Here is a 27,239-nt window from a genome sequence, read left to right as displayed (position 1 = left end):
GATTTTTTTCGATTAAAATTTTTTTTTTTGGTTACTGATGTCAGCAAACCCGGGCGTGAACTATGGCTCATCTTGCCTGAGGGCTGGCCTGGTTTCATGGGCCCCAACAGCTGCCCTGGCCAGCCTGAGTTGCTAGAATCACTTTTTGGGCCCCTCACCCCCCAGCGCCCCCCCTAGTCGGAGTTGCTGGAAGTCCTCTAATATGAACTTTGTTCTCCCTTCTCTTTACGACATAAATCAATAAATACATGTTTACATTCGATTTTCTCACTTGCTACTTGCTACAAAAACTTAAAGACTCTTTTTTTTTTTGGGGGGTAGTTTTAAAACGTTCTATTCATGTAAACCACAATATAATGGCATGTTGTCAGTTCCAGCATTAAATTCACTAGACAAATTTTATTTTTCTGACAAAGCAACTACTCGTATAATGGAAAAGGGATCCAACTTGAGTGCAAAGCCGGCACACTGCCTTGACTGCTAATTTCACTGAACATATAGATCAAGTTATCAAACAAAAATGCTTCATAAGTAAGCAAATTCACTGGGCATTGATCAAGATATTAGTCCAAAAAAAAAAAGGCTTCCCAAACCAAACCAAATCCTTCGACTTTGGGCCAAGGTACTTGAACAAACAAGGTATGCAAGATGATATGGTAAATGGGCTGAAAGGAGGATAGTTGTCCCCAAACTCAATTTTAAGCTCATATTTTCAAAGGCATTCAACAACATCAAAAAAACTATAAGGATGACACTGAAAAAAATAAAAAGTATAAGGACGACAGTGAAAATCCGAATAAACTATAGGGAACCATCGGGCCTTCCAGAAAAAAAAGTTTTGGGCCATTGACCCAAAACTCCAATGTAAACCCGAAAAAAAGAAAAAAGAAAAAAGAAAAAAGATGATGATATAAATATTGAAGCTAATTAATTTTTTTCGTCAAGAATTTGATGAAGATATTTTTTTGGTAAAACCCAAAACCCTACCTGGTTAGTTTCCCATTTCATTATCTGCTGCTTCTCGTCCCCTTTGGCATCACAATTAGACGGTGTCTACGGACAAGCATGCAGATTACAGAGCTCACTCTCCCACCTCCATTTCCCTGCGGCTTCGACGCTGCCACTCTCACTCTGATATCGCCACCCACAGTCTCGCTCTGCTAATTTGTATAGCTCGCTTCTGCGTTCTCAACCGCCCCAACCATTTCTGCTTTGGGTTCTGTTCTTCAACTCCTTCTGGAAATGGTTTTGAAATTTCTGTGATTTTGGGTACTTGTGGAAGAAGAAGATGATGGAAAAGATAAAGAGGAAAACTCAATCACAGCTTGAAGCCCTTGAGAGCTTCTACTCAGGTACGCTTTTTCGCTAATTGTAACCTCTCTCTCTCTCTCTCTCTCTCTCTCTCTCTCTGCGTGTGTGTGTGTTTGATATATGTAGCTTTTGTTATTATTGCTCTGTTTCTCTATTGGGTTCAGAATTAAGCTACCCAATTTACAGTTTAATTGAAATCAGCATTTTATACGTGCAATTATTGGCTCAAACTTGGAACAGACAGCTGCAATCGTTCCGTTGTTTGTTTTGATTTTAGAAAGTAATAAGGAAATAGTTGCAGAATACAATTATACAAGCACGTAGGATTGGTCGTGCATCTGTTGCTATAGATTTTATAAAATGGTAGCGGACTTTTCATGTTAATCACAAGAGAGCGAAACCCAATATTTACAACTTTTTTTTTTCCCCCTCACAGAGGATAGGTATCCTTCACGAACGGCAATGGAATGCCATGCTGCTGCCTTCAGATTGACTTACAAGCAGGTTCGGGGTTGGTTTGTTGAGAAGAGGAGGAGAGAGAAGCGAGAAAATAAAACCACCGAGGAGTTGGGTGGAAGAAATGGATCGGGAGCTGGTGCTCCAAGGGTAGTTAAACACTGCCCCTCAAAAGCTCCTTCGTTGTTGAGATACAAGCAAACAAAAATGAATGGGAATCATATTCAGGAATTGTTAACTCCAGACTACATTCTCAAGAAGGTGTTCCGGAAAGATGGTCCTCCCCTTGGTGTGGAATTTGACTCTCTCCCCTCTCGGGCACTTTTCCATTCTACAGGTAAAAACTGAGAAATCATAGACAAAATGAATCATTTCTATTCTACATTTTCGTCTATCTGAGATCTATTCTCCTTTTCCGTTTGTTTAAAAAATAAACTACACATCAGTTGTAGAATTTTCACTCAGAGTGGTTTGGTGTGTTGATGAGAACATTCTCTTTGTTGATTTTTATATGAGTTGTGAAGGGAAAGGACTTGATTCTTTGAGATTTTGTTGTTTCGTGATGTTTAATGCCATTCAGAATTAGATGTTTTTGGTAGTTTGCGTCTAAACTTCTTGACAGAGTTAATTTGTATTGGTGTTGCAGTAGCTGTTCGGAAAATTTTCTCTCTTTGTTCTATTCGATGCTATTTTGTAGATTTTTTCTTTTGTTGCACTACATATTTTAAGAAGGTTTCACTCACATTGTTATTTCCATTTAGATCCCGAAGATTTACATCCCCCTTGCAAAGAGAACCAAAGAGAAACTAAAAGGAGGAAGGTAATGGATAAATTCTTTTGTTGGCATCAGCTTTCATGATTCTCTTGTTTCTACCTTAAGTGTCCTTAACTGGTCCCACAAATATTCTTACCCTTTTAATTTTTATTAGGTTACCGAGCATGCTGTCATTGGTCATCAGAATTGCGACGAGAGTGCTCCAGTGAAAAAACATGGTGTTGGAAAAGGTTTGATGACGGTCTGGCGGGCAACCAATCCTGATGCTAGAGATTTTCCTGTTGACATGGGTTTTGCTAACGGTGGAGTCACTAGTGTATCATTAATTCCAACTCCTGTATCGCGAAAACCAGTAACTCAGAACAGAAGATTGCAACAAAAAAAATGTGTTCCTGTAAGTGATTTAGTCTGTATTGCTTGTAGATATGTGAGAAAGTCTTTTGGGATGATCATCTTAAAGGTCGATCTGAGTGGTTACCTTTAGAAAGTTGTCTGACATTTGTTGCCTTTACAGAAACAGGGACGGGTACGAAATAAGGTACAAGAAAAGAGGAAACATTTCGTCAAAAGAAGAGAAGTAAGTGAAAAAATTGTTCTTGCAAATATATGGTTTAAGTTAGCAGATTTAGCAACATTCATTTTGCTTTTGGATGCAAGGTGGAATCTAACAATGAGAATCAGACTCTGCCAAGCAAAGAAAAATGTGAACTTGCTTTGGAAGGAGCAGGTTCCCAAGAACACTCGGATAAGATTGCAATGCTTGTGGATGATGAAGAGCTGGAGCTGAGAGAATTACAAGGAAGGCCAAATGCACTGGGGTGCTCTGATCATTTTACTACTAATGGAGATCATGCCTGTTCACTTTGCAAAGGTTGGTTTGAAGGAAGAACGGAACAAATTTTCCAATCTAAAATGAAATGCTGTAATACGTATGTGTCTGCATGTATAGTATTTTGAGCTGTGGATAAAGAATTTTTGGGATTTCAGATTTGCTGGCCAAGTTTCCTCCAAATTCTGTGAAGATGAAGCAGCCATTCTGTATGCAACCTTGGGATTCTTCTCCAGAGATTGTCAAGAAACTGTTCAAGGTATGTGACTTGCAAACTGTTTGTGGCCTGATTTTGTTAAGTTCTTTTGCAAATATAGGACATCGTTCGTGAAAGATGTCATACACTCCATCTATGCTTGCATTTGCTTTTTCTTATTTATGAGGTCTGTTTTCTTATTCATGATTATACGACCTATAAAAGCTTGGAATATTTATTTTGTGCTCGCTAATACTGCCTAATGGTCTCTCATTACTCTTACCAATCTTTTTCGTCGACTTTCTCATTGCATAGAATGAAGTCATAGGTTGTTCTTGCAGAGACGTTATGCAAACTATATGATATACTCAAGAAAAACATATATGAAGTACTAGAGATATATGGAATATGGTCTAAATTTGATATCGGAATCTACTTGTAATTCTCTTTTGTGTAGTTCGTACCGAGTGTAGGAATTTATTATTATCTTGTCAACTTTTTGATTCCTTGTGGAAACTGGGAAGTGAAAAGATGTGCAGTGTTAAAGCACCATTCTAGATTGCTGCATTTTTTTTTTTTTTGGGGGTTTATTAACAAATGTGTCTGGGGGTCATCAATTCAGATTGCTACATTTTGTTTAGTTATCATACTCAAATATATTAATGTTTGACTTTCTTGGGCAGGTTTTCCATTTCCTTTGTACTTATGCCGTTATGGTAGATATAAGCTCCTTCACTATTGATGAGTTTGCCCAAGCATTTCAGGACAAGGTTATATCTTATCTTTGATCCAACATTGGATTTATTGTGTCTTCTACTTGCCCTCAACATCTTTGTTTCGTAAAATGCCTTTTAGGATTCCTTGCTACTTGGAAAAATTCATGTGGCACTTCTGAAGCTTCTTCTATCTAATGTTGAAGCCGAGCTTGGCTGTGGATCTATACCTCATTTGAGCAAGTCATGCAATTTTCTTGCATTTATTCACTCGGTGAGTTATGAACAAACAGCATATAATCGTGCAGATCACAGACATTTACAGTTCATTTAAACTTATGATAATGTTGTATGGTCATATTGACCATTTCATTTGGGTACATATATGTCACAGCAGTTTTCTAAAGGCTCATATGTTTGGAACTTTGTTGGTAACAAAAAGAGAGTGCAATCTATAAGACTGTTGTCATGTTTCATTACAGGGAAGTTAAATATCGCTGAAAGTAGCAATATGATATCAGAAAAATTTAAAGAAAATAGGAAAGAGGATATCATCTTATAATCAAAAGTTTGGTGTGACTACAGAAAAGGTGTACACTCCAGAATGTCTGATAGATACGCTTAGGCGACAAGAAATTTTCTGAACAAAATCATAATCAGACTATTAGTAGTCCATCCATATGCACTTTTAGAAGATCCACTTGCTATTTGTGGTATAGTTAATCAGAGATACTTATTTTTGTCAAACTCTTTAGACTTTTTTGCTCATCTCTTAAATCAATTGTTATTTCATATTATTTTGACAAAATTGAATGGAACTACGCAATAACTAAGCATCTTTGTCAAATGATTTGGCAGGTCGAAAATCAAGAATCCACTCTGGAATTCTGGAAGAGATCGCTAAACCCTTTAACATGGACAGAAATACTGCGTCAAGTACTGGTTGCCGCTGGTTTTGGTTCAAAGCAAGGTGCAATGCGAAGGGATGCCCTTAGCAAGGTCTTCTAATTTAACTACCGTAGTTGCAATTGATTTTTCCAAGCTCCATTTCCTCTCTAGTAAATGTATTTAATTATCAATACATCTGTATTCTGCAAGTTAAGTGCTATAGATGCCTAATAATATGTGTTCATCACTCAAAACTTTGAGCATTCAAAGCCTTATTGGCAATTGTCATTTAAGATCTGTCATTACCCTGAATAATCTGTTTCTACCTTGAGGCAGAGACGCAATTGGATAGATTCATTTTCCATACCATCTGTTGAGCATATGTTTAGCATTATCGTGCATTCCTAAATAACATCTGTTGAGCATATGTTTATTTGTCTCCGCTTGTCTCTGGAATTATTTGCTTTAATGACCAGACATGCGCGGGAGCCTTTATTTACTTTCTTATGGTGGTTTTATTTATGATCTACAATTAATAAGCTTTATCTGTTGTTGCATAAACCTATCTGTAAATGTAAAATTTGGTTTTTGAAATTGAATCTTCTGTTATCTAGGAAATGAGCCTTATGGTGAAGTATGGTTTACGCCCTGGTACTTTGAAGGGTGAATTGTTTAGAGTTCTGCTAGAGCAAGGAATTCATGGGTTGAAAGTTTCTGAGTTGGCGAAGTCATTGCAGGTAATTTTCTTGAAAATGTTGTTATCATAATCTCTCATGTTTTAATTGTTAAGTTGATACCAGCCAAGCACAGCATTCCACTTGAATTAGTGATGGACTATGTTTTTGTTTTGCAGATTTCTGAATTGAACCTTTCCAGTGGAATAGAGGAACTAGAGTCTTTAATTGGTTCAACTCTTTCAAGTGATATTACATTATTTGAAAAGATTTCATCATCCACATATCGTGTGCGTATTAATTCTTCTGAAAAGGAAGTGGAGGAATCCCAATCAGATACCGAAGACTCTGGAGCAGTTGATGATGACCTCGGTGACAGTGGTACATGTAGCAGTGATGATGATTCTGGATGCAATTCAGGAAATTCCCAAATTAAAAAGCTGACTTATATGAACCATGGGAAAAGTAAAGATAACATGGTGACAGTATACACCGAAATTGATGAGAGCCATCCAGGAGAAGTATGGTTGTTAGGGCTAATGGAAGGCGAATATTCAGATTTAAGCATTGAAGAAAGGTTGAGCGCAATAGTGGCTCTAATTGATCTTCTTCATGCGGGTTCTAGTTTCAGAATGGAGGTAACATTAGAATCTTTGCATGGACTTTGAAACCTTCTCTTTGTTTTTATTTTTCCCCCTACTGTGGGGTTGCCCTATTAAATGGAACGTGTTCAGTCCCTTGTAAGATAATATCATCTTAATGGTGCAAACTGCATTATATATAAAATACTTTGACAGTAAATATTATTTGAATATTCAATGAGATTCAAGTAGCCGTAATTATTATGGTGGTTTATAAGTTTAATATTGGCTCGTATTATTGTTTTCCTTATAATTGGATCTACCTTTTGGGTTCCACATATGTGACCTGACTGAAGCCTGATGGGTTCATTACGGCTACCTTCTTTGGCTTCTCCAAACAAAAACAAAAAAACAGAAACTGATAGCTTCTTGTTGTCTTTGTCTATTGTCATGTATCATGTATTTCCCCACTGAGTTCTTAAATGTTCTTCAATTGTAACTATAGTTTTCAACAGAATTTAAACATGCATGGTATTTAAGTAATTTTCAGCAGATTAAACATGTCTCTCATTTTCTTCTTATTCCTTTATAGGATCCTATAAATGCTATTGCTGAATGCGTTCCTAGCAGTCTTCATTCTGGTTCAGGGGCGAAAATTAAGAGGTTATCAACTAAACAACATGGCATGCCCAGGCCAACCTGGGTCCATGCAGGACATACGAGTGGTGCAAAAGAAGATTATACATTAAAGTTTCACCCTATAGATTCTTCAGGGTCAATCTCAAAGTTCTCTGACGAGAGATTCTCTAGAAAAGAGAAAAATGGAAAAGAAAGAGAAATGCGGTTTGACATACACCCAATGCAATCTGTGTTTTTGGGGTCTGATCGTAGATACAATAGATACTGGCTTTTCTTGGGCCCTTGTAATGCATATGACCCAGGACATAGAAGGGTTTATTTCGAATCTTCAGAAGATGGTCACTGGGAGGTGATTGATACAGAAGAGGTATTCTGCTGAATTTTTGTTATACGATCAATGTGATTGTAGTACATATTGCTTGACCTTGTATAAGTTATAATATTTACTTGCTTTTTCTTAAACCAAATGCAGGCTCTGTGTGCCTTGTTGTCAGTTTTGGATGACAGGGGTAAACGAGAGGCTCTTCTTATTGAATCCCTGGAGAAACGAATAGCTTTTCTGTGCCAAGCGATGTCAAGTAGAATGGTAAATAGTGATAGAATTGACAACTTGGCGCAATCTGATCAATCTGAGCTGGATAGTGTTAGAGAAGACACTTATTCACCAGTATCTGATGTAGACAACAACTTATCTGGAATAGCAAATGATTCTCTGCCTTCATCTGGAGTTGTGGTTCTTGAAGTTAGAAAGAAAGGAGAACAACAGAAACAGAAATGGAGCCGAATCCAAGCATTTGATTCATGGTTATGGAATTCCTTTTACCTAGATCTTAATGCTGTCAAACATGGTAAACGATCATATTTTGATACACTTACTAGATGTGAAAGTTGTCATGATTTGTATTGGAGAGATGAGAAGCACTGCAGGATTTGCCATACAACATTTGAGCTTCATTTTGATCTGGAAGAAAGGTATGCCATCCATGTAGCCACATGTAAGGAGAAAGAAGCGAGTGATACTTTTCCTAAGCATAAGGTCCTCTCATCACAGATCCAATCACTAAAAGCTGCGATGCATGCAATTGAGGTAACCCATCATTTGGATTTTAGCTTTGCATTTTCTGATATTTGTTTGTTATAGTAATGAAGATGCCTCCAGTTAAAAAGATTTCAAGCTACACATATCTTTGATAGACTGGAGGAGAATAGGACTTCAGTTGAGGATCAACCTAGGAATGAATTAAGTGTTCATGGTTTGGATAATTTGAATGTGACTTTTGAGATTTTTGTGCAATCAAATCTGATAGCTTTTATATAATAAAAAAAAAAAAGAAGAGAAAATCTCTGAAGTGCAATAGGATTTTAGATGAAGGGATGCGGGATGGCGGGAAAACAAGGCCAAAAGAGGAATTTAGCATGTGTTACTGGGAAGGGATTGATGAAAATGCATACTGCTGTGAATGTAGCAGAATGGTTGATTAGTATCCACCTGCCCTATCTGATTAGTTCGGGCCTCTGGTAGCTAACCCTAAATAGTGGGATTATTTTAGTTGGATTTTGGGGCCTGAACCTTTTGATTGTCTGATGCTTAAAACAGGTTTTCTAGGTTATATATCGAAGACATTTCTATTCGCCCCAAAGTTTTTAATGTTTTTCTGTGCTATATTGATCTCCACTTCCCTCTGCTTTGTGCAGTCAGTCATGCCAGAAGATGCTTTGTTGGGTGCTTGGAAAAAATCTGCTCATAAGCTATGGGTGAAACGACTAAGACGTACCTCATCTTTGGCTGAGCTTTTGCAGGTTTTCTATTTTCCTGTTTTCACACTATCTATTTTTTGTTTATTTTCTAGTCGGAACCATCAGTTTCTTTATTGTTTACTCGTGCAGGTTCTTGGTGATTTTGTTGGTGCCATCAACGAGGACCGATTATATGAATGCAATGCAGTGCAAGGTTCTTGTAATTTTAGTGAAGAACTGATTGCGTCCTTTGCATGTATGCCCCAAACAACATCTGCAGTTGCACTTTGGTTGGTGAGATTGGATGCCTTACTTGCTCCATACTTGGAAAGAGCCCATTCTCAGAAAAGGCTGGAAATTAGTGTCAGAGGTAATGATTGAATATAATGCAGATTGGTGCTTGACAATTGAGTGACTTCTTAATTGTTTTCATAGCTGTTCAAATTTTCGCCATCTTAAAAGCTTCTTTTACTTCAGGGAAGCATGCTCCAAAGCAATAGCACCGCCTTTTTTCGGTAGATTAGCCAAATTCAATCCCACATTTTTTTGACAGATTGAGGAGCATTTATATGTCCATTGTACTGCCAGATCAGTGGAACTGTTGCAGGCTTTGAAACCGTGGTACTTTGCATGAAGCTATGCTTCAAGTTTTCTATTTAGTTGCCATATATGGCCATTGAGTCGTTAGATGTACAGCATGAAGGAAAGTTGGACGTTTAATAGATACAAGAGTTTCATATCACTGAAACCTGCTCCAGAGAAATATCCTCACGTTTATCCTATATTCGCTTGTGAAGAATATGGCAGCCTCTTTACGGTCTCAGTCAATGGAGGATTCAGATTTTGTTAATGCATGCTTGTTCTAGTTTTTTAAAGCAGGAATAAAATGTTGTCAAATGTACATTGTTGTAAAGAAAAACAAAACATTGTTTTTTTAATAATAAAAATAGAAGATTTGAAAGTCATCTTTGTGATAATCTTTTGTAGCTAGAACAATGTTCATTGTAGTTGAATATCCTCGACCTCACAGTTTGTTGCCAAAGACTTGTTGGTTTATTGAAATTTGTATTTCTTCATTGTGGCTCTCGTAGCTATTGATTGGTAAAAACATTTAGGGTTTGGCTGTACTTTTTCTATGGCGTTTTTTAAGATAATAGTTGCTGCGTAATTTCACGAAAAACTCCGTGCATTCCCCGAAGCCTTCTTCTGGGTTTCAGTAGCAATTCTCAGTGTCTTGAGCAACAAACTTTATATATATGCCTCAGTCTTTGTGGCCATTTTAACCTTAAAATTATCAGTTGAATAGGAAGGAAGAAACTGAGAGGGATGATGCCGAGGAGGAAATAAATATGAAGAGGAAGAAATATCTTTATCTTGCACTGAATAATTATCACCTCGAATAATCTCAAATGAGTTCTCTTCATTGCTAGCTTTTACAACTTGTTTTGAGAGGTTTGTATATTTTGTTTTAAAGTTGAATGAATATATAAAATGTACTTATGGAATTTATTTTAAAGAGTATATATGTTCTGTCCTTGTAAAATAATGCACGAGTAGGGTTGATGGCTGCACATGCCGGAGTTTCCGTGAACAAGTTGTTAAGTATGGGCTCGACATGATGTTTTTGTTCAAAATTCGTTGATTGGTATGTGGGTTTCTGAATAGTGCACGTACATTGTTTGATGAAATGTTGGAAATGGGTGTTGTTTTGTGGAACAAATGATTAAGGGGTATTTGAGAAGTGGGAATCTTATGAGGGATTGAACCTGTTTGGGAAGATGAACAACAGAACCGTTATTACTTCGAGGCAATAATAAAAGACCGTAGTATAGCCGCACGGCTATACTAAAAACAAAAACCAGGTATAGCCGGTCGGCTAGACCATTTATAAAATAAAAGCTCGCACCTAGAGCTAGCAAACACTTTGCCACGCGTCACAAATAGTATAGCCGCGCGGCCACACTATTTTTAAAATCGTAGTATTAGCGTCGTCCAGATAACTGTCTCTCTTCTTCCTTGCGCCGAGTCTGAGCCTCTTTGGCTATGTTTCCAGACATGGGAAAGAAGACGAAGAAGCTAGGAAAAGGCATTGAGAAAGCAGCGACAGCTGAGGAAAATAGAGCTCGCAAAGAGACCAGAAGCTCTCTCACCTGAGGATGACATTGATGCCATTTTGGTAATTTCATACTCGAACTATCAACTATGCATATATGTATATATATGTATGTCATTTTGTGCTTGTTAATTAGAGTTATAGATCATTTGAGAACAGCTGAAATAGTTTGTAGGAGTTTTAAACAGTGCTGGAAAAATCGGCCTAGGCGCTGGGCGGCCCATTTTTTGCAGTCGTTGTCTGTGATTCCCACCCAAGATTTCTTTTTTGTTATTGTTTTGAAGATTCTGCTCCCTATTTTCTATCTGATAGTTTATTTGCACCAAGGGTACGATGATTGTGGAAATTCAGAATTCCCATCTAGATTCATTGCAAGAATTTCCTAAACTGTATGTATTTTGCAGAGAGCTGATAACTTAATCATACATGTTACTGCCTCAATCTAAAACTATTATTCTACTGTTGGGGTACAAGATTTTCAGGTAAGTTCTGAGTACGAGAGGTCTTAATTAATATATACTTAGCTTTGGCCCTTAGTATAATTGGAACTCAGTTGCAATGTAGAGTTGACTTAATTAGGCCTGCAGCTTTCCAAATTGAGCATGGACTTCAAACACCAAATGCATGATATTATTTAATCCACTATATCAATGTAAATTACAGTTTTCTAATATATATTTCTGTGATGCTTTGCAGGAAAAGTAGTGTCCATAAACCAAAATTTCCAACAGACCATATGGCACTATCATGGAGGGTGTCAAGTTGGGAGGGTTGTTGATAAAGGATATAGAGTTCTTGGTATTGATTCTCTGAGGGTTATTGATGGTTCAATGTTTTATCACACCCCAGGTGCTAATCCTCAAGCTACTGTCATGATGCTTGGAAGGCAAGTATACTTGGAAAACATATCATATATACGTAATCTTCGCGAAAATCTTATACTAATTGCTGCTTAAACCTGCATTTTGGTTTCGTTTGTTGTGCATGTGGTGCAGGTACATGGGGCAAAGGATTATGCATGACAGATTAGTCCATGGATCAAAAAAGAAAAATTGATCTGGTCACTTATGTTTCCCAACATAAAGTCAATTAGTGATTACTGGAATATATGTCTCTGAGACATTTGATTAATATTGTAGAGATTGGAACCTAAAATTTTAAAATCTTATATAGTTGATGTCATGTTTATTTACCTATCATCACATTTGGTGTTGAATTGATCAGATCTGGTATGGTTCAAGCAAAACTTTCTGTACTCAGCTTGATTAGATTAGCCTTCCTGTGATTAAATATATGCCTTACTATTAAAACTAAATTAGCTCTAAAAATAATTACTTAGTTTTTGTTTATTTTGTTAAGAGCATAATTAGGAAGGAAACTAGTAAGGAGGGTGAGGATGACACAACACAACTGCAAGCACTTTCAGAACTTTTGATCACATGGGCTGCTCTAACTTCATGAAGTCCTTCAGGTAGGCCATATTTTTCTACAATTGTGATGATTTTTTTGTACATCGTTCGCAAAAGAAAGATTTGAAAAATGATTACCAAATTAATGAATGAGGCATTGCGCACAATCACGGCATGGTTGTGCAGCAGATTAACTAAAGTCAAACTAATTTGGAAATCCTGTAATGATGGCTCACTCTAAAAGTGAGACTCTTTTGTATTCAAGACAGAAATTACTAATATACAGACGTAGGCAAAAAGGAAAAGAAGACGAATATGATTAGGATATGCTGTCAGCCCTTCTTTCTCAGGCCCTTATAATAATATGGGGAGGCATCTCCTTTCATCTACTTTTTTTCCTGCTTCAACTTCATTGCACATTTTCATGGACCCAGAGAGTGGAAGAATCTCATATGCTAGGAAAGAGCGCTTTCAAGGCTCGGATAAGGAGGAAAAAAATCTAGCAGCAGAATGAGCCCTGGCCCCAACAAAATCCCTGAAAAGCAGCCCTTGATGGATGTTCACAGCATAATCCTCAGGATATGCCATTTGTGCTTACTGGTTTATTCCATATCTTGGAGTCTTTGAGCCCCTATATAACTTGTGCCGGTCCATCATTGAAACACAAGCAGGAGCATGTATACATACTAGAAGAAGTACTTGTCAAATAAGCAAAGCAGTCATAGGGCTCCTCTTTCTTGGCAGGCACTGGTGAGTGATGCATCTACAAATGTACAATAATTTTCATTGACCTGCCAAGAAAGAGTTGCCCTACGATTGCTTTGGCTTAATTATATTTGCAGCCTGTCTGATCATGCAGTAGAGCCCTATCATGCAAAACATAGGCTAGCCAAGGATATACGTAGGTTTTGTCATATTTGAAAATAATGGTAGAGGTAGAGCTATAATACTGAAGTAATTTTTGTTGTACAAAGTTGTTCTGCTTTGTGACTAAGCAAGGGAAATAGTGTGATTTTATATAGGTGGAATGGAAGGTGGAAGCCATATATACAAGCAATTACTAATTTCCCTGATCCCTTTTGTCAGTCGTGGCCATATAGCTTTATCTGAGAGGATGTTCTTGCTGTGTGCTTATAGTTTGGTTTGGGATACATAATTGTGATCATAGTTAGATCTATTTAATATTATTATTTTAACCGTATCTACCTTTCCCTAACCAATGACCAGAAGCAAACCATTTTGATCCTAATCGTAATATGGAATTTGTGATTCCATCTGAAGTATTTGTTTATTTGTTTCATTTTCTTCATGTCTGTTCTGTGTTTTCAACTTTTGAAACTTTACCAGCCGAAGAGGTTATGCCTGTTCTTCATATGTTCTTACAAAGTCTGAATTCAGTCCCCGCCAGCTGAAGAGGTTATGCTAATATTTTATTTTGCTTTTTTTTTTTTTTTAATCAAGTCATCCCACACTTTCTTTTCTATTTTTTCTGTCTTCTTTCTCTGGATAAACCCATAACTTATTACTAGTCTACATACTCAACGACTTTGTTCACCATTTTTGAAAATGATTTTGAAAAAAATATTGAGTTTGGACCTTCACTCTCAGTTCTAGTGTAGTAGTATGTGTGTATATTGCACCATTCTAAATGAGTTATATTGCTCACACACATCACCTATTAAGATATAACTTCATGGACAAAGCCATGAGATTTGTTTCAGTTTTCAGATTTCTAAGCATTGCAACCATTACTACCATTAGCTTATGCAATGGAAATTTGGGTGTGCCTTGTAAACAAAATGAGAGACAAGCACTTTTAATGTTCAAGCAAGATCTCAAGGATCCTTCAAATAGGCTTTTATCTTGGGTTGGTGAAGGAGATTGTTGCAATTGGACTGGAGTTGTTTGCGACAATTTAACCAGTCATGTCCGTGAGCTGCACCTTGGAAATTATTATTCAGATGAGTATCTGAATTACAGTTTGTATCGAAAACTCTTTGGGTGGCAAGGTAAATACTTGTCTACTAAATTTAAAGCATCTGAGCTACATGGATCTAAGCAACAATGATTTTGGAGGAATACAGATACCTAGCTTCTTAGGTTCTCTTAAAAGTTTAAGATATCTTAACTCTCAGACTCAAAGTTCGCTGGAATAATTCCGTCAATTGGGAAATCTCTCGAGTCTACACTCTCTAGGACTCCGGAGTAAAAGCTACTACTGGATGAAGGTTGAGAATCTCCAATGGCTTTCTGGTCTTTCGAGCTTGCAGAACCTGGACATGAGTGTGTAGATCTTAGCAAAGCATCTGATTGGTTTCAGGTGACAAACACACTCCCCTCTATGCTGGTAGAGCATATGTCCGGTTGTGAACTCAAATCAAATACCAGTTGGTGTTGCAAACATGACAAGGCTTAAAGTTGTTAATCTCAGGTGGAACATCATCTGGGGTACCATACCTCAAAGGTTGTACACTTGTAGCAATCTTGAGTCCCTATCCCTTTATTTGAATCTCTTGCGAGGTGAAATTTTAAGTTCCATTGGAAACTTGACAGCCATTGTCAATCTTGACTTGTCTGCTAATCAAATCGAAGGGAAAATGCCAAACTCGTTGGGAAATCTTTGTAAGTTGACGGTTCTTGATCTGTCAAGGAACTATTTCAATGGAAGCGTATCAGAAATGGAGTCACTGAAGCTGTCAACAAATGATTTTTCAGGTCCACTATCCGATCAGCTAGGAAATTTCAGACATTTATGCCTCCTTGCTCTTTTGAGTAATTCAATATCAGGTCCAATTCCAGTTACCTTGGGAAATCTGTCATTCCAAGAAGAGGCAAGCATTTCTGAAAATCATTTTAATCGAACTCTTCCAAAAACTACTGGTCAACTCAAAATGGTAACGGCGGCTTATGTAAAGCGTATAGCCGGACGGCTATAATATTTATTATTAAAAAAAAAAAAGACTCCATTACAGCCGGGCGGCTATACTATTTTAAAATATATATATCTCCAGAGTATAGCCGGGCGGCTATACGCTTTTAATAAAAAAATATCCGGAGTATAGCCGAACAGCTATACGATTATAAAAAAGCACCACCCGCGCCTAAGCCCATTTCGTCACGTGTCAAAAATACTATACCCGAGCGGCTATACTATTTTTTATAATAAAAACCGTGGTATACCTGCGCGGCTATACTTCATTTATATTATAAAAAGAGACCCGCCGGTCGCCTAGCGCCTAGAGCCCATTTCGCCACGTGTCAAAAATAGTATTGCCGCCCGGCTATACTAATATTTAAAAATAAGTATAGCCAGGCGGCGATAATAATATTGTCTACCCTAATAATTAGGTATATTATCTTATATTTACCTAGTAATGAGGTACATTATCTTATATTTACCTAATATTTAGGTACATTATCTTATATTTACCTAGTAATTAGGTACATTATCTTATAATTACCTAATAATTAGGTATATTATCTCATATTTACCTAGTAATCAGGTAAATATTTGTTGGGAAGACATCATCAATAATACTCCTACTTTCATTGTTTTATATGAACTTTTTTTATATTTGTTCTTATGCTTGAAACCTCACAAATCACCCTTATGGATAGGTACAGTTTTATGTTGGTGCTTGCCTATGGGTTTTAAGTTTCATTGTAAGATAAAATATGTGGGTCATTACTTTCATGACTTAAATTGTACTTTATCTATATATTAGGTAAATATTGCAATTGTTAATTGTTAAAGTATTTTACTTGACGAAACGTTTTTTGTTGTTGTACAGATGTTTCATGGCAGCAATAGAAGGATTCAAAATTTAAAATATGAAATCCATTTAGAAGGAAAGAATCGATACATTAATTTGAATTTTCAATTAATGTTCTTTTCTTATTTACCTCAAAGGGTAAAATTGACACAATAAATTTTTTATAAAAGTCAATGGGCCCAAATAAGGTGTGGACTAAATCCAATGGCAATTAGAGATTTTGGACTTAGATCGAAGAACCCCTTTATTATTAAAAAAACCCCGAGATGGAAAAGGTTTGATGACGGTCTGGCGGGCAGCCAATCCTGATGCTAGATAAGTAAGTGAAAAAATTGTTCTTGCAAATATATGGTTTAAGTTAGCAGATTTAGCAACATTCATTTTGCTTTTGGATGCAAGGTGGAATCTAACAATGAGAATCAGACTCTGCCAAGCAAAGAAAAATGTGAACTTGCTTTGGAAGGAGCAGATTCCCAAGAACACTTGGATAAGATCGCAATGCTTGTGGATGATGAAGAGCTGGAGCTGAGAGAATTACAAGGAAGCCCAAATGCACTGGGGTTCTCTGATCATTTTACTACTAATGGAGATCATGCCTGTTCACTTTGCAAAGGTTGGTTTTGGGGAAGAACGGAACAAATTTTCCTGCAACTGCATGTATAATATTTTGAGCTGTGGATAAGGAATTTTTGGGATTTCAGATTTGCTGGCCAAGTTTCCTCCAAATTCTGTGAAGATGAAGCAGCCATTCTGTATGTAACCTTGGGATTCTTCTCCAGAGATTGTCAAGAAACTGTTCAAGGTGTGTGAATTGCAAACTATTTGTGGCCTGATTTTGTTAATTAAGTTCTTTTGCAAATATAGGACATCGTTCGTGAAAGATGTCATACACTCCATCTATTATTGCATTTGCTTTTTCTTATTTATGAGGTCTGTTTTATTATTCATGATTATACGACCTATAAAAGCTTGGAATAACTATTTTGTGCTCGCTAATACTGCCTAATGGTCTCTCATTACTCTTGCCAATCTTTTTCATCGACTCTCTCATCGCATAGAATGCAGTGATAGGTTGTTCTTGCAGAGATGTTATGCAAACTATGATATACTCGAGAAAAACATATATCAAGTACTATAGATAGATGGAATGTGGTCTAAATTTGATATTGGAATCTACTTGTAATTCTCTTTTGTGTAGTTCGTACCGAGTGTAGGAATTTGTTATTATTTTGTCAACTTTATGATTACTTATGGAAACTGGCGAGTGAAAAGATGTGCAGTGTTAAAGCACCACTCCAGATTGCTGTAGTTTTTTTTGTTTGTTGGATTTGTTAACAAATATGTCTGGGGGGGGTCATCAATTCAGATTGCTACATTTTGTTTAGTTATCGTACTCAAATATATTCTGGGTTGACTTCTTGGGCTGGTTTTCCATTTCCTTTATACTTATGCCTTTATGGTAGATATATAAGCTCCTTCACTATTGATGAGTTTGCCCAAGCATATCAGGACAATGTTATATCTTACCTTTGATCCAACATCAGATTTATTGTGTCTTCTACTTGCTCAACATCTTTGTTTCGTAAAATGTATTTTCCTTGCTACTTGGAAAAATTCATGTGGCCCTTCTGAAGCTTCTTCTATCTAATGTTGAAGCCGAGCTTGGCTGTGGATCCATATACCTCATTTGAGCAAATCATGCAATTTTCTTGCATTTATTCACTCGGTGAGTTATGAACAAATAGTATATAATCGTGCAGATCACAGACATTTGCAGTTCATTTAACTTATGAACAAAGAGAATGTAACATCCCACATCGACTAACCGTGAGGGCAGAAAATGTGTCCATTCCAGAATGTCTGATAGATACGCTTAGGCGACAAGAAATTTTCTGAACAAAATCATAATCAGACTATTGGTAGTCCATCCATATGCACTTTTAGAAGCTCCACTTGCTTTTTGTGGTATAGTTGATTAGAGAAACTTATTGTTGTCAAACACTGGAGACTTTTTGTAACATCTCACATCGACCAATGGAGAGGGGGTGATGTGCCTTATATATACATGCCCACCTCCTTCTAGCACGAGGCCTTTTGGAAGCTCACTGGCTTCGGAGTCATGAGAACTCCGAAGTGAGTTGAGTTGGGGCTAGAGCAATCTCAAGATGAGCGAACCACTGGGAGTTGCTAGTGAGTTCCCATAAACAAAACCGTGAGGGCAGAAATAGGGGCCCGAAGCGGACAATATCGTGCTACGGTGGAGCCGATAACTTTTTTTCTCATCTCTTAAATTAATTGTTATTTCATATTTTTATGAAAAAATTGAATGGAAGTACTCAATAACTAAACATCTTTATCAAATGATTTGGCAGGTTGAAAATCAAGAACCCACTTTGGAATAGAATTCTAGAAGAGATCACTAAACCCTTTAACATGGACAGAAATACCGCGTCAAGTACTGGTTGCCGCTGGTTTTGGTTCAAAGCAAGGTGCAAGGCGAAGGGATGCCCTTAGCAAGGTCTTCTAATTTAACTCCCATATAATTGCAATTGATTTTTTAGAAAATTAGTTAAATACCCATTCCTAGACATAGTTCTAGAAAGAAACCCTATACCATTCAATACATATAAACACACCCAAAATAAAAACCCAAAAATTGACAACCGTTGATTTGTTAAACTCAACAGCTATGTTGGATTACTGTTTTGCCCTTTTCCTTTGTCTATTAATCAACTCAATCTTCATCAACACACATCTCGAACTTTCTTCTTCTTCTTCAACAATCAAGCTCTGCTTCTGGCTTTTCTCCTAGTCCAATTCCCATTTAATCTTCATCGTCTCCACCACAGTCCTCGCCGACTCCATCACCACAACCCGTCGCCAATTCACCTTCGCCCAAAACTCTATCTCCGATTTCCCTTCCTCCATCTCCGTCGGACGCTCTAATGAACGCACCATCCTTCTTCATCTCTGACGCCACCGCAATCATTTTCGTCTCAATCTCCGTCGACTGACGACACACCTCCAGTTCCTTCTACAGCGTCGTCGAATCTGAGCGACGTCAACCATAACAACCTCAACACAGATGGAGTAGAGACCTTTGTTCAAATCAATAGGTATTTTAACTTTTCCTTATAGCAATTTTTGTTTTATTGTGCAAAGGGAATTGTTTTAGTTAATAGATTTGTTTGCAGTTTCAAAAAAGCCGATATGCCAAACTGGAGAAGTTGCGATGTGAGAAGAAGGGTTATGGGCTCAGGTTGCTTGATGATATATTTAAAGGGCAATTTCTCAAAGATTATGCAAAAGCCTTAACAAGGGGTTCAATTTATGTGTTTGCTTAGCATATGATTGAATTGAGGTTTTGGCAATGGTAATATGGTGATTCAATTTGATTCTTCTTTCTTTGGAGCGCCGACGATGCTAGCGTTGGTGGTAGTCAAAATTTTGGGATGAGTTCTTGGCGTAAAATACTTAATTAGTCAATATGAGTCATTGATGTATTTCTTTTTCTATTTTAGAATGATATAATATTTGGAATTAGTGATTTAGAGTTCATTACGCTTGTTTTTCAAATTGTTGTTGACTTGTTTGGCTCTATCTGTGTATGCTATCTAATGTTTGGTTACTGAGAAAATTGATAATTATTGTTCTTGGATCTAGATTCTCAGTGATCTAGGTTCTTTGTGATTTTAATGTGTAAAACACTATTTAGTGTTTACTTGGTTTTGATGTTTGGTACTGTTTGGATTCTTTATCGTACCTATTATGTAAATGAAATGACGTAGCTGTTAACTTCCATTAAGTGGTATGAACAATTGTTATACTGTTCATACCCTGCAGCTGAGATGATTTATATGACATAGTATTAACAGTGCACTTCTATAATATAATATTAACAGTGTACTTCTATGACATAGTATTAACAGATTTTCAGTAACAAAGCATGCTCTATATTTGCTCTAGCTATGTACTTGAAGTTTATGATATGCATAATGTAATTTTTACTAGGAAGATAGTGTTATGACATAGTATTAACAGTGTATTTTCTTTTTTCTTTTTCTTGTAGAGGTATTTCGTTTTCCCTTTGCGATTGTTTATGGTGAAACTGTGAACAATTGGAGGTGGTTTCTGCAAAGGATACCGGATGTCTTACTGGGCTTTTTTTTGGGTTTTTTGAGTTTTTTGTATGAAATGGTATTAACAATGTATTTCTATGATATGGTATTAACAATGTACTTCTATGACATGGTATTATCAATGTACTTCTATGATATGGTAGTAACAATGTACTTCAGGTTTGCTGGGCTTGTTTTGAGGTTTTTTTTGAGTTTTTTGTGTTGGACTTATTTTAAGTTAATCAATGACAGTCATGTAATTTATAGGAACTTCAACACCCATTTCTTATGTAGTAAATGGATTTTGGGTGTGTTTCTAAAGTGCATTTCATGTGGGGTTTTTTTTATATAATTCCACCCCCTATTTTGGATATATTAGTGAAGCTCCCTTGATTTTTCTAAGTTCCATTTCCCCTCTATGTAAATTTATTTAATTATCAACACATATGTACTCTGCAAGTAAAGTGCTATAGATGCCCAATAATATGTGTTCACCCAAAACCTTGAGCATTCAAGGCCTTATTGGCAATAGTCATTTAAGATCTGTCATTACCCCGAATAATCTGTTTCTACCTTGAGGCAGAGCCCCAGTTGGATGGATTCATTTTCCAGATTTAAGGACCAAAATCAGAAATTTTAGGTTTTACATATAACATGTAGTGATTGAATGTTAAAGGAAATAGTTTCTCCAGTTTTGTTTGTTGGCATTATCGTGCATTCCTAAATAACATTTGTTGAGCATAGGTTTATTTGTCTCCGCTTGTCTCTGGAATTATTTGCTTTAATGACTAGAGAAGTGCAGGAGCCTTTATTTACTTTCTTATGGTGGTTTTATTTATGTTATACAATTGATAAGCTTTATCTGTTGTTGTATAAACCTATCTATAAATGTGAAATTTGGTTTTTCAAATTGAATCTTCTAGGAAATGAGCCTTATTGTGAAGTATGGTTTACGTCCTGGTACTTTAGAAGGGAATTGTTTAGAGTTCTGCTAGAGCAAGGAATTCATGGGTTGAAAGTTTCTGAGTTGGCGAAGTCATTGCAGGTAATTTTCTTGAAAATATTGTTATCATAATCTCTCATGTGATATTACACTTGAATTAGAGATGGACTTTGTTTTTGTTTTGCAGATTTCTGAATTGAACCTTTCCAGTGGAATAGAGGAACTAGAGTCTTTAATTGGTTCAACTCTTTCAACCGATATTACATTATTTGAAAAGATTTCATCATCCACATATCTTGTGCGTATTAATTTTTCTGAAAAGAAAGTGGAGGAATCCCAATCAGATACCGAAGACCCTGGAGCAGTTGATGATGACCTTAGTGACAGTGGTACATGTAGCAGTGATGATGATTCTGGGTGCAATTAAGGAAATTTCAAAATTAAAAAGCTGACTTATATGAACCATGGCAAAAGTAAAGATAACATGGTGATAGTATAACACTGAAATTGATGAGAGCCATACTGGAGGAGTATGGTTGTTAGGACTGATGGAAGGTGAATTCAGATTTAAGCATTGAGGAAAAGTTGAGCGCAATAATGGCACCAATTGATCTTCTTCATGCAGGTTCTAGTTTCAGAATGGAGGTAACATATAGAATCTTTGCATGGACATTGAAACCTTTTCTTTGTTTTTATTTTTCCCACTACTATGAAGTTGCCCTATTAAATGGAATGTGTTCAGTCCTTTGTAAGATGATATCATCTGAATGGTGCAAACTGCATTATATATATAAATACTTTGACAGTAAATATTATTTAAAAATTCAATGAGATTCAAGTTGCCGTAATTATTATAATGATTTATAAGTTTAACATTTTCGAACCTTGATATTTTACAACTTTTACTTTTGTATTTTCTGTATCCTTGATATTTTTAAATATAAAAAAACTGCTGAAAAAAGTTTACTTTTTATTATTATTATTTTAATATAGGGCCGTTTTAATACAAGGTTTAAGCCCATTTTACAAAACCCAACCCGTTAATTATATTAAAAATTAGGTTAGATGTCTCCTTCCCAGCGTAGCCTACACTCCTTCCTCTCGCTGTTTCGACTTAATCTCTCTCTCTCTCGGTCTTTCTTCATGCAGCGCTCAGTACCACCTTAAGCGTCGACGCCTCAACGGCAAAAAGCCAGCCCAGACCGGCCTAGGCGGCCTAGGCGGGAGCTAGGAGGGCTAGGCGGGAGCTAGGCGGGCTAGGCGGGCTAGGCGGGCTCTAGGCGGCCTAGGCGGGGCTAGGCGGCCTGGGTGGCTCCCAACTCCCTGGCGGCTACTCCTTACGATTAGGATGAAATCGCGGCGGTGTCCTCCTCCTAGCCCCTTGAACGTATCGGTGTGAAAGGCTGATCACACCTTGCATAGGAAATTGACTTCCGAAAGATGGTTCTCTCCGGTGACACGTAAACACATGTTATGCTATCCCTTCCATAGTAAATATATATTTAACCTGCCGTTTAATGAAGTTGAATTACGATATGAGAGAGAAGAAAAAACAAGTTGAATTCCAATAGCTGTAAATTGAAGCAGTTTCCCAAATAATTGATGGCCTCATTCTCATTTCATCCATCTCTCTGCAAACTAAAGCATTATATGTGGAGTTTATCACATTCTGTTCTCACATGGCTCCTGGTAATATCCATAACACCAGGGCAGCCACAGAGGGCCATAGTGAGCTCAAACTCATCTTTAAGCATTTCGATAACCCGTCTCATGCCGCGTTCTCCGTTTGAAATAGTTTGTGGGAGTTTTAAACAGTGCTGGAAAAATCGGCCTAGGCGGTGCCTAGGCGCTGGGCGGCCCATTTTTTGCAGTCGTTGTCTGTGATTCCCACCCAAGATTCCTTTTTTGTTATTGTTTTGAAGATTCCGCTCCCTATTTTCGATCTGATAGTTTATTTGCACCGAGGGTATGATGATTGTGGAAATTCAGAATTCCCATCTAGATTCATTGCAAGAATTTCCTAAACTGTACGTATTTTGCAGAGAGGTGAGAACTTAATCATACATGTTACTGCCTCAATCTAAAACTATTATTCTACTGTTGGGGTACAAGATTTTCAGGTAAGTTCTGAGTACGAGAGGTCTTAATTAATATATACTTAGCTTTGGCCCTTAGCATAATTGGAACTCAATTGCAATGTAGAGTTGACTTAATTAGGCCTGCAGCTTTCCAAATTGAGCATGGACTTCAAACACCAAATGCATGATATTATTTAATCCACTATATCAATGTAAATTACATTTTTCTAATATATATTTCAGTGATGCTTTGCAGGAAAAGTAGTGTCCATAAACCAAAATTTCCAACAGACCATATGGCACTATCATGGAGGGTGTCAAGTTGGGAGGGTTGTTGATAAAGGATACAGAGTTCTTGGTATTGATTCTCTGAGGGTTATTGATGGTTCAATGTTTTATCACACCCCGGGTGCTAATCCTCAAGCTACTGTCATGATGCTTGGAAGGCAAGTATACTTGGAAAACATATCATATATACGTAATCTTCACGAAAATCTTATACTAATTGCTTGCTTAAACCTGCATTTTGGTTTCGTTTGTTGTGCATGTGGTGCAGGTACATGGGGCAAAGGATTCTGCATGACAGATTAGTCCATGATCAAAAAAGAAAAATTGATGTGGTCACTTATGTTTCCCAAACATAAAGTCAATTAGTGATTACTGGAATATATGTCTCTGAGACATTTGATTAATATTGTAGAGATTGGAACCTAAAATTTTAAAATCTATATAGTTGATGTCATGTTTATTTACCTATCATCACATGTGGTGTTGAATTGATCATATCTGGTATGGTTCAAGCAAAACTTTCTGTACTCAGCTTGATTAGATTAGCCTTCCTGTGATTAAATATATGCCTTACTATTAAAACTAAATTAGCTCTAAAAATAATTACTTAGTTTTTGTTTATTTTGTTAAGAGCGTAATTAGGAAGGAAACTAGTAAGGAGGGTGAGGATTACACAACACAACTGCAAGCACTTTCAGAACTTTTGATCACATGGGCTGCTCTAACTTCATGAAGCCATTCAGGTAGGCCTTATTTTTCTACAGTTGTGAGGATTTTTTTGTACATCGTTCGCAAAAGAAAGATTTGAAAAATGATTACCAAATTAATGAATGAGGCATTGCGCACAATCATGGAATGGTTGTGCAGCAGATTAACTAAAGTCAAACTAATTTGGAGATCCTGTAATGATGGCTCACTATAAAAGTGACACTCTTTTGTATTCAAGACAGAAATTACTAATATACAGACGTAGGCAAAAAGGAAAAGAAGACGAATATGATTAGGATATGCTGTCAGCCCTTCTTTCTCAGGCCCTTATGGGGAGGCATCTCCTTTCATCTACTTTTTTTCCTGCTTCAACTTCATTGCACATTTTCATGGACCCAGAGAGTGGAAGAATCTCATATGCTAGGAAAGAGCGCTTTCAAGGCTCGGATAAGGAGGAGAAAAATCTAGCAGCAGAATGAGCCCTGGCCCCAACAAAATCCCTGAAAAGCAGCCCTTGATGGATGTTCACAGCATAATCCTCAGGATATGCCATTTGTGCTTACTGGTTTATTCCATATCTTGGAGTCTTTGAGCCCTTATATAACTTGTGCCGGTCCATCATTGAAACACAGGCAGGAGCATCTATACATACTAGAAGAAGTACTTGTCAAATACGCAAAGCAGTCATAGGGCTCCTCTTTCTTGGCAGGCACTGGTGACTGATGCATCTACAAATGTACAATCATTTTCATTGACCTGCCAAGAAAGAGTTGCCCTGCGATTGCTTTGGCTTAATTATATTTGCAGCCTGTCTGATCATGCAGTAGAGCCCTATCATGCAAAACATAGGCTAGCCAAGGATATACGTAGGTTTTGTCATATTTGAAAACAATGGTAGAGGTAGAGCTATAATACTGAAGTAATTTTTGTTGTACAAAGTTGTTCTGCTTTGTGACTAAGCAAGGGAAATAGTGTGATTTTATATAGGTGGAATGGAAGGTGGAAGCCATATATACAAGCAATTACTAATTTCCCTGATCCCTTTTGTCAGTCGTGGCCATATAGCTTTGTCTGAGAGGATGTTCTTGCTGTGTGCTTATAGTTTGGTTTGGGATACATAATTGTGATCATAGTTAGATCTATTTAATATTATTATTTTAACCGTATCTACCTTTCCCTAACCAATGACCAGAAGCAAACCATTTTGATCCTAATCGTAATATGGAATTTGTGATTCCATCTGAAGTATTTGTTTGTTTGTTTCATTTTCTTCACGTCTGTTCTGTGTTTTCAACTTTTGAAACTTTACCAGCCGAAGAGGTTATGCCTGTTATTCATATGTTCTTACAAAGTCTGAATTCAGTCCCCGCCAGCTGAAGAGGTTATATGCTAATCTTTTATTTTGCTTTTTTTGTTCTTTTTTTTTTATCAAGTCATCCCACTCTTTCTTTTCTATTTTTTTCTGTCTTCTTTCTCTGGATAAACCCATAACTTATTACTAGTCTACATACTCAACGACTTTGTTCACCATTTTTGAAAATGATTTTGAAAAAAATATTGAGTTTGGACCTTCACTCTCAGTTCTAGTGTAGTAGTATGTGTGTATATTGCACCATTCTAAATGAGTTATATTGCTCACACACATCACCTATTAAGATATAACTTCATGGACAAAGCCATGAGATTTGTTTCAGTTTTCAGATTTCTAAGCATTGCAACCATTACTACCATTAGCTTATGCAATGGAAATTTGGGTGTGCCTTGTAAACAAAATGAGAGACAAGCACTTCTAATGTTCAAGCAAGATCTCAAGGATCCTTCAAATAGGCTTTTATCTTGGGTTGGTGAGGGATATTGTTGCAATTGGACTGGAGTTGTCTGCGACAATTTAACCAGTCATGTCCGTGAGCTGCACCTTGGAAATTATTATTCAGATGAGTATCTGAATTACAGTTTGTATCAAGAAAGCTCTTCGGGTGGCAAGGTAAATACTTTTCTACTAAATTTAAAGCATCTGAGCTACATGGATCTAAGCAACAATGATTTTGGAGGAATACAGACTCAAAGTTCGCTGGAATAATTCCGCATCAATTGGGAAATCTCTCGAGTCTACACTCTCTAGGACTCCGGTGTAAAAGCTACTACTAGACGAAGGTTGAGAATCTCCAATGACTTTCTGGTCTTTCGAGCTTGCAGAACCTGGACATGAGTGTGTAGATCTTAGCAAAGCATCTGATTGGTTTCAGGTGACAAACACACTCCCCTCTATGCTGGTAGAGTTGCATATGTCCGGTTGTGAACTCAAATCAAATACCAATTGGTGTTGCAAACATGACAAGGCTTAAAGTTGTTAATCTCAGGTGGAACATCATCTGGGGTACCATACCTCAAAGGTTGTACACTTGTAGCAATCTTGAGTCCCTATCCCTTTATTTGAATCTCTTGCGAGGTGAAATTTCAAATTCCATTGGAAACTTGACAGCCATTGTCAATCTTGACTTGTCCGCTAATCAAATTGAAGGGAAAATGCCAAACTCATTGGGAAATCTTTGTAAGTTGACGGTTCTTGATCTGTCAAGGAACTATTTCAATGGAAGCGTATCAGAAATATTGGGAAGCTTGTCAGGGTGTAGTTCAGGTCAAATGGAGTCACTGAAGCTGTCAACAAACGATTTTTCAGGTCCACTATCCGATCAGCTAGGAAATTTCAGACATGTACGCCCTCCTGCTCTTTCGAGGAGTTTGTCTGTGGTGCGCCGGGTGTACCTGTACAGCCCATCACGTGGCCTTTTTTTAAAAACAATGAAAACTGGTTCTTTTGGTTAACCAGTTAAACTAAGGAAAATAAAAACTCCCGCTCGTTCAAAACCTAGGCTGCACACAGATCGATTTCGTCTATCTCCTCCTCCATAGCTTTGCACAGCCACAGCTCTATTTCGGTGAATTCATAGCTGCACAGCTTCCTACAGCCTGAAAAAGCTCCCCCCACTTCGTCTTCTCCATCTGAGGA

At 37.2% G+C, this 27,239-nt stretch overlaps 1 protein-coding gene and 2 long non-coding RNA genes across 4 annotated transcripts; all 3 read left to right on the top strand.

Moving 5' to 3' along the window:
* LOC18783218 (homeobox-DDT domain protein RLT3) lies at positions 541-9,826 on the top strand. 2 transcript variants are annotated; one of them, XM_020559787.1, is made up of 17 exons: positions 541-1,352; positions 1,748-2,104; positions 2,529-2,587; positions 2,697-2,936; positions 3,057-3,119; positions 3,200-3,413; positions 3,530-3,630; positions 4,251-4,337; positions 4,423-4,554; positions 5,139-5,279; positions 5,783-5,905; positions 6,022-6,480; positions 7,016-7,429; positions 7,535-8,149; positions 8,758-8,862; positions 8,950-9,169; positions 9,353-9,826. In XM_020559787.1, exons 1-17 carry the CDS (start codon positions 1,289-1,291, stop codon positions 9,355-9,357), a joined length of 3,399 nt encoding a protein of 1,132 aa, XP_020415376.1. In that variant the 5' UTR covers positions 541-1,288; the 3' UTR covers positions 9,358-9,826. The 2 variants fall into 2 exon arrangements, with proteins under 2 accessions (XP_020415376.1, XP_020415375.1); XM_020559786.1 differs by having other exon boundaries at positions 543-1,352; positions 9,277-9,826.
* Positions 10,825-11,797, top strand: LOC109947857. The gene is made up of 3 exons (XR_002270628.1): positions 10,825-10,975; positions 11,317-11,394; positions 11,609-11,797. It is a non-coding gene; the product is annotated as an uncharacterized LOC109947857 (long non-coding RNA).
* LOC109947858 lies at positions 11,911-13,863 on the top strand. The gene is made up of 2 exons (XR_002270629.1): positions 11,911-12,383; positions 12,756-13,863. It is a non-coding gene; the product is annotated as an uncharacterized LOC109947858 (long non-coding RNA).

Source organism: Prunus persica, chromosome G3 (assembly GCF_000346465.2).
Source record: "Prunus persica cultivar Lovell chromosome G3, Prunus_persica_NCBIv2, whole genome shotgun sequence".
Classification (NCBI taxonomy): Eukaryota; Viridiplantae; Streptophyta; class Magnoliopsida; order Rosales; family Rosaceae; genus Prunus; species Prunus persica.
The sequence above is the reverse complement of the archived record's forward strand: the minus strand, read 5'-3'. Positions and strand labels throughout refer to the sequence as shown.